Here is an 8,541-nt window from a genome sequence, read left to right as displayed (position 1 = left end):
TTAAGAAATAATGTAATTTTCCACCCCAATACACTTGAGTAAAATAATATGTACATTAAAATTGGCAAGCATGTAATCAAGAAAATTTGTGTGCAGAGTATGTAATCAAGAAAATTTAATGGAAATTTCTTCATCATTCCAAGAGGTTCTTTAAGAAAACGGGTAGATAATAGTGAGCACATCTACTAGTTACATGACAGTTTCAAGTATTTTGTGACTTACATGTTGTTATATGAGACCGGCTAATATTGTGTACCACACAATACACAAATACTAGCAGTTACCTATTACTTCACTTAATTTAAATCAAATATTTTAACTTTTGTATATAACCGAAATCAAAGCAATTATTTTCAAGACAAACTATTAAAAGTGTTGCTCTTTAATTATTATAATAAGATATCCTAGCTAAAACCATACAATTGTTATATAATTCAGAATTTCATTTGAAAATTAAAATCCTCAAATTCTAAAATTCGTAAAACTAGGATAAGGCATTCCAAGTGTAAATTTGTATTTTATGAAACCAAAAAGGAAAGCTAAAAAAATGACACTGGCTACAGATTTATTTTTCACTATTTACACATTTCATTGACTGAATGTGTATCATGAGTTTTGTTAATGATCACTAGCAAAAAAAACTGTATCAATTTTCTTACATATATAACATATGACTTTATAAAAATAGCATTGCAGTCATTCCAACATTAATCTATGCAAGCTACTACAATGCTTTCATTGTACAAATACTGAATTTATTTTATATATATATTTATATAACAACTCATAACTTAACATGAGATGATAAGTAAATCTATCCATATACATCAGTTTTGATGTTACACACAGATAGAAGCACATCAAGTTGAAAATCTGAATATTTGTGTATACCTTATATGCAATTATTTATATACATATATATGTTTATATGTGTGTATATATATATATAAATATTTTTTTTCTTTTTCTTTTTTTTCTTTTTTGCTAAACCTAGTAATTTTTAAAACAGTGCTTGATTACATCTACTGACATTAGTGTAATAGTGCTAGAATAAACTTTCCTACTTTGATAAAGTGCTTGAGAAAATAAAAATTTAAAAACAGATATTACACACTAAACAAATAGATATTTGAAATTTTTTTCCAATAATGCATAATTATGTATATATATTTCATTCCAGTGTTGATTCCTTGAAAACAAGTCAATCTCAATTATAATAACTACAGATAACATTAAGGTAGTCCAAATTAATTTTCAGGTTCAGTAAATTTCTAAGAGTTTGAAAGAACAACTGTGTTCATCTAGTACACACACACGCACATATATATAAAAAAAGTCATTCCCAGATTTGATTATTTGAACTAATGCTTAATGGTTTAAGTCAGTAATAACAGTTCACTGATGGGGGAAAAAAAAAAACATTCAAAGTCAGATATTACACATACTGCTATAAAAGTCGGTATACACTTTTTTTTTTAGATTTTTTTTAAGTCTTACTACTTCAGACAATGATTTATACTTGGTGCAAAATACAAATCTAATTTTGGAATGTAAAAAAAATAATAAATACATTTTTTTCTTCACTAGAATAATGTTTCCTGCATTTTAATCATGATAGAGTAAGATTTATTATTATTAAGCAGGTATATAACTAGCCTACAAAAACGTTATGCTTACTATATCAGATAATAAAATCTGCTTCTTTAACAAAGGATGACTATTAATAAACAAATATTCATGAGTAATAATTTCAACATTTAGTCAAGTCATCCAAAGACTTACAGACTGGTATAGAATAACAGATATTAAGTAATGTGGGTGGTGGGTGGGTGGGTGAAGGCTATCACAAAACACTGCAAAATGAACACTGCATAATAAATTTTGTGCACTCAACCAATCAGAAAAAAAAAAACTTTCTAGATAATACAGTTCATTGTTTTAGTTTTTACAATATCAGACAGAAATCTGTCAAGTTACTAAAGCATTACAGAGCAGATGTATTTCTTCAAAAATTATTGAAAAATAACAAAATTACTGTTTGAGTTGATTTTTAAAGTATTAATTGATTCTGCTTAAATGAAAAAAAAAAATCAATTTATACAAAATGCAAACAAAAAGGCTTTGAACTCTACAATAAACTGCCCAACTATTTAGAACAGGAGATGACAAGAAATAATTGCTGCAGTACAATATACTGAGTATGGTGCAATGTACACAGAGAGAGAGAATTTAATTATGTAGGAAATGAATATGATAGGCAAACAAACACCAGAACAAGAAAGAAATGTAAGAACCACTGATTCTCTTGCATTAGCAAGGACTACTCTATATATATCCAAATGCAATTCATCAACAAATATGATCAATATCTGAAAAGTGCACTTTACTTTTAATTCAAGATTGAAAAATTTTAAACAGCAATTAAAATGTAAATTGCTTTCTCCATTCATAATTTCAGAACTCTTTTCTCTTCATTCCAGTTCTAATTAATAACTTTCAAATATGTAAAACTTTCTGAAAAAAATCATAGCTGATTTGTTTCACTCCATTTTCTTTTAGAATGATTCGGCCTCCAAATGATTCTTCAATAAATACACAGGAAATAAATTATACTAGAGAAGAATTTAATTTCTTGTTTTATGTAATTTACTTTGTAACCAAGTGGAAAAACTTTCTACAAAAGAAACTTTTTCTTAATCCACAGGCAAAATTACATGACAAGAGTAAGGATATTTCTTCATTAGACAATTAGTTTATCGAGCTATTAAAAAACCAAAATATTTTAACTTTTATACAGCAATTAAATGTAAATTGCTTTCTTCATTCAAAATTTTAATCATGAAAAAATGGACAGTAAATGTGAAAAGTTGAAAGAATTTTTGAATGCTGGTTTAAAATAAAATTTATAAAAAAATAAATACTACAAAAATAAATGCAATTAAACCTTTCAGTTGATTACTGCACTCCAAACATGTTATACAATAACAATTCTGCAGTTCAGTCAAAAGTTAAATGCATAAATAAATACAATTTTGCTAAGAATTACTTCAGTAAAAATTTGCTATCCATATCTGGGTTTCAACTAGAAAATAGAAATATGAAGTGGTTTGTATTATTTGCTTTTCTACATTTCCTGCATGAACACAATTTCTTTTCAAGATTATTGCTGTAATTATTAACCCTAAATGAAACATGAGAATATCTTACACCTGTCTTTACTGTTATATCAACTTGCTGGCATACTAGTAAACCGTTATCACTGAGATAAAGCACTTTATAAAACACTATAGCAATTCACTAGAATCTTTTTCTAGAAAAGATAATGAACATACTGTGAAACAGCATTATCAAGTTATCATTAACTCAAACTATCTACACTTGAAAAACTTGCATTGCAACAACTGGTGAGGTGTGGACATTCACGTTACTGAATTAAAAAATACACATAACAGACTTAGCTATATATATTGTTTGGATATAAGAAATAAGTGTCTAATGAACATGACTACCTGCATGTTTAACCCTGAGTACAAAACTGTTTTAAGGCAAAGACAAGTGAAACAAATACGTAGACTACAAGGAAATTCACACGTTTAAGTTTCTGAATTTGTGCACACAACAAGGCAGACTTACATTTAAATTACACACATTCGCGTGCACACACATACATACATACATACTCCACCGAAAATGGAGGCAGAAGTTCCACCACGTACCAGGAATGTTGACAATTCACTCGCAGAACAGCGAGAGTCACCAGTAACTGTACAATTAAACTGTTTTTGAGTGGTGTAATAGATTGTACTATCAAAATACAGTGGAAGCATGCCTCTTTACCTGAAATTAAAAGCACAACCTCACTGTTCTTTGTAAGTTTCAGTTTTGGATTTAAAGTGTTACCATGTCCAGTATATAATGAATAATTGCAGATATACACTCATCTTTATACAATGTAAATGGGTATACCCTTTTTTGTTGCTGTGTGTATAACAAAAGCCAGACAAGTAGAAACATGTACAATAGTACATTATACACTGGACAGAACAAACAGCTTATGTAAGCATATGCAATAGAGCTTCTTTGTTTAAAGATTTCGCAAGTAGGTTTATATTCTGCATAACAAAGTCCCTGCTGTGCTGCTGAGAGCACTGAATACTTATCCAAAAGTACACAAACAGAAAACAAAAACACTTCTGTTATGTAAGGCCCCTTCTTATAATTAAGTTTTCACATTACAATCATTGCTTCAAGGTTTCTGATATGAATAACTGGAAAATAAATAAATTTTCCTTACTTGCATCATCACCACTCATGATTGCTTATTGAAATTTAAATGAACCATTATACAAAATAAATCTAATGATTATAATGAACAATTATAATTAAATACTACGAGACATCTGGGGACTGGGATGAGAAATGGAAAATCGGGTTGCAGTCTTTTTATATAAATTAATAGCATTCAATACAAAAAATATTTTTCAATTAAGACTTGATTACTAATTCATATATAATTTTTGCATGAGAAGAAAGGTACAGAAAAATTAATATCACTTGTTGCAATTAATTTCATGCCTGTCATTTTCAGCACCCAGGAATCATATTATGTATAGGATATTTATTTAACAAATCAGGATCAATTAGAGATCAACATCATTAAATATAAAATAATGCTGTATAATTTTGAATTTTAAAAGCTCTAAACACCTATACAGCCACTTACTTTACTGTAGAGCAGAGTATGAAATTGATTAGTCTTAAAAAATAAAAAAAAAAAGATGATTTGAAATATTTTCAATAATGAAATGAATGGATTAAATATTCCATAACAGCTCTTAATATTTTTCAATTTTTATTTTCCTCATTAAAATGGTTTAAAAAAAAACTTAATTTTTCAATAAAATAAGAAAGGCTTGAATGTTAATTTTTCTGTTTTGTAAATAAGTGCATTCAATTATTTAATACAACATATGAAAAAGGGAAGGGAAAAGAAACAATGGGCATATAATTTAAATGGAAAAATAAAATTTTTTTTGTCTCCTTTAAAGAAGAAAACAAAACATGTTACATAGAAAGTAAATGAGATTTTAATGTGTGTGTGTGTGTGTGTGTGTGTGTATACACACGCACACACATACACACGCACAAACTAATGTAATGCTGCAAAGCAAATTACACAAACTTTTCTCATCCATAATAAACCAGACTCCATCTTGAAATTCTGGTGGTAGAAATGATACAGAAATTATTAATCTACAATGATTAACAACCTCCACTGCAAGTTTAAAACCAAACTACTTAATAAGCTGAGAAAATTAAACTTATCAAAATTAAATAATCCTATAATTATGTGCATTATAAAATAATATACATAGTGGATAAATACTCTATAATCATAACCCTTTTGAAATAAAACTATGTGTAGACTAAAAAGATTTTTAAAAAGTTCATTTATCCCACACAATGCAAAACACTCAAGTCAATATGAATTTCAAAATCTTCACAATTATCACTGCCAAAAACATGGTGTGCAGTAAAACAATTTTCAAAGCAATTCTTTCACTCACTTTCACTGTGAACTGAAAAAGCATGTTCTTATTTTGAATGTCTTGAGAACTTATTTCAATTTTTAAGAACTTCTGCTTTTATAGATCACAAAATCTGGCTTTCAATATTTGTGACTGTTTCTTACAAACTGGACATGTTTTGCTTGCCTCGACTAGATTGAAGCTAAAATAAAAGTTGTAGCATGTGGATGAATTATAAAGTAATTAACATAAATGTGAATAAAGGCATAAATATACATTAATATGCATAAAAGAATAAACAAAAACAATATTGTTCACAGGTTGATAAAGTAGATCTAAAGTTTCAGAAGTACCAACTGATCATAATCCACACCATTAATAAGCTTTTCATTTTTTTTCTTCCAACAGAAAGAAGACTCTTCTAAAATGTGATTTTAATAAATTTCTTTTTTTTTTTTTTTCCATCGTATACATACACAGCTCGAAACACCATCAAATCATCTTGCTGAACAGAATATTACACACCAATAATATATTACTTCAGCTTTTCTTTCAGATATACAAAAATTCTTGAAATATATCCCGGAAGCCTTATTATATAATTAATTTGTTAAGAAATGCAGTTAAGAAAACATCTCATAGGGATGTTGATACTGTGATTGTGGTGCTATATGTTGAGAATTAGGAATACCAGCAGCTGCAAATGGAGGGAAAGAAGTGAGTGGAACAGCAGAACTGGGCAGGATAGTTGCAGAAGCTGCTAAAGGTGCGACCTGAATGTGAGCTGGAAGAGGATGACTAATGGTTGCAGGATAATGCAGAGTTGCTGGTGCAGCAGCCTTGTTATTAGAATGGTGATGAGCTTGAGGTGGAAAAGGAAGCTGAGTGGTAGCAAGTGCTCCAGCCAAAGCAGTTTCAGCTGGAGAAGCCATACCAGGTGCCAAAACATACTTCTGAGGCTGCCCAGAAATATATGCGGGATGTGGCACATTTGTATGAACTAACTGCCTACAGCATTTCCTGAAAATAAGAATATATGTAAAATATGTTGAAGCATAAAGGAATATAACTGCTCAATATAAATTTACTGTAAAACAACAAAGTACATATTTATTTTAAAAAAAATGTGCTTAAAATTGTTTAATGTCTGCAAATGGAATCATATGTCAATGAATATAACTTGAATGTTATATAACAGAAGTTCTATTAATTGTGCCCTCTTCTTGCCCTCGAATAATTAAAGATCAATTATGATTAAAATTTTATAATTAAGTTATTATTATTATTATTGTTGTTGTTGTTCCGGGCATCTCCAAGGAGTCGACAGACTCATCGAGGGAGGCCCTAACATCATGTCAAGAACAACCATTCAACATTCACACAGTATCTATCATACCTTGCCTTGAACTCATTCACGGTCGTAGCACACACAACAGACTCTAGAAGCTTATTCCACTCATTCACTACTCTCCAAGTAAAAAACCTAGCTCTAACACCCTTATCAGCCACGCTCTTGCCCAGCTTCCATTCATGGCCCCTAGTCCTCCCACGACCAGTCATATTTTCAAAAATATCTTCTGGATCAATCTTATAGAAACCCTTCAATAATTTGAATGTCTCAATCATATCACCCCTCCTTCGCCTATCGACCAATTTCTGCAACCCACAAATCTTCAACCTATTCTCATAAGGTTCATTCCACAGACCTGCTATCATCTTGGTCACTCGTCTCTGGATTCTCTCCACTTCCTCCCCATCATGAAGAAACCCTGGTGCCCATAACTGGGCACAGTAGTCCAGAGGAACAACAACTTGTTTGTCTCTGTATGTTAAAGTATTTTTCAGAAGCCAAGTGATTTGGTGAGCTATTTTAGTCACTTTTGCAATGTGCCCCCCTAAACTTCAATTCCCTATCCAACAACACTCCCAAATCCCTAGCCTCATCAATCTCCTGGAGTACGGTTCCACCAATGCGATATACTGCTGCTATTCTTTTCACCCCAAAGTGCATAACCTTTGGCACATTAAATTGACATCCATTTTTCCTAGCCCAGTCCTCCAAACTATCCAAATCATCCTGTAAAATTTTGACATCCTGTGCACTCATAATTGCTCTACCCAACTTTGCATCATCAGCAAACAAGTGAACACTTCCTCTCAAATCCTTTCCTATATCATTGATGAAACAAATTGAAAAGCAGTGGTCCAAGAACAGAGCCCTGTGGCACTCCATTAGTCACAAGCCGTCTTTTAGACTCCACTCCTGAATAAACCACTCTCTGGTATCTCTCCTTCAACCACCCTTCTATCCATCTCACCAACCCTATATCTATCCCCATCTGCTCCAGTTTACTGATTAGGGTTTTATGTGATATCCTATCAAAAGCCTTGGCAAGGTCCAGTAGTATTACTGTAAACCCATTACCCCTATCCAGTTCAGCCGTCACTGTGTTATAAAACGTGAGCAAGTTACTGAGGCATGATCTACCCTTCACAAAACCATGTTGTCCCCCATACAATATCCCATTTTCATCTATCCAAATCCTGTATTCTTTTCTTGACTAATTTCTCTAAGACCTTGACAATGATTCCTGATATGCTAATCGGTCAGTAATTTACAACAGCAGTCTTGGAACCACCTTTATGCAGTGGAACTATTTTCCCCTCTTTCACCCCCTCGGGACTAACCAAGACCCGAGACTCAAATTAAACAAAATGGTCAAGGGTACTGACAATTCTTCAGCTGCTTCTCGTACAACACGAGCTGGTATACCATCCAATCCCACAGATGTATTGACATTGAGGTTATGCAATAGACTACTCACCTCCACTTCATTCACCACAATTCCCGTATAATCTACTGGTACATTCGTTTCTGCAATGTCACCACCTGGATGATATATTCTTGCAAAGGGCTCACTCAGTAACTCAACTATATCAACTGATTCAGTTACCTCACTACCATCGGCATTCTTTAAAATCAATCTGCCATGTACATTTTTCCTTTTATTTG

General features: G+C 31.4%; 1 protein-coding gene across 3 annotated transcripts in view; it reads right to left on the bottom strand.

The window, feature by feature from the left end:
* Positions 1-548: 548 nt before the first annotated feature.
* Positions 549-8,541, bottom strand: part of LOC150105819 (homeodomain-interacting protein kinase 2-like) — a 325,632-nt gene continuing 317,639 nt past the window's right edge. For all 3 annotated transcript variants that reach the window (XM_090394360.1, XM_090394362.1, XM_090394361.1), the window contains exon 24: positions 549-6,548. In XM_090394360.1, the coding sequence (XP_090250486.1) occupies positions 6,152-6,548 (397 nt within the window). In that variant the 3' untranslated portion in view covers positions 549-6,151. The remainder of the gene's footprint in view (positions 6,549-8,541) is intronic.

Source organism: Typopeltis vanoorti, chromosome 6 (genome assembly GCF_054136105.1).
Source record: "Typopeltis vanoorti isolate ZY-2024b chromosome 6, IOZ_Tvanoo_1.0, whole genome shotgun sequence".
Lineage (NCBI taxonomy): Eukaryota > Metazoa > Arthropoda > Arachnida > Uropygi > Thelyphonidae > Typopeltis > Typopeltis vanoorti.
This window is presented reverse-complemented; position numbering and strand designations above follow the sequence as displayed.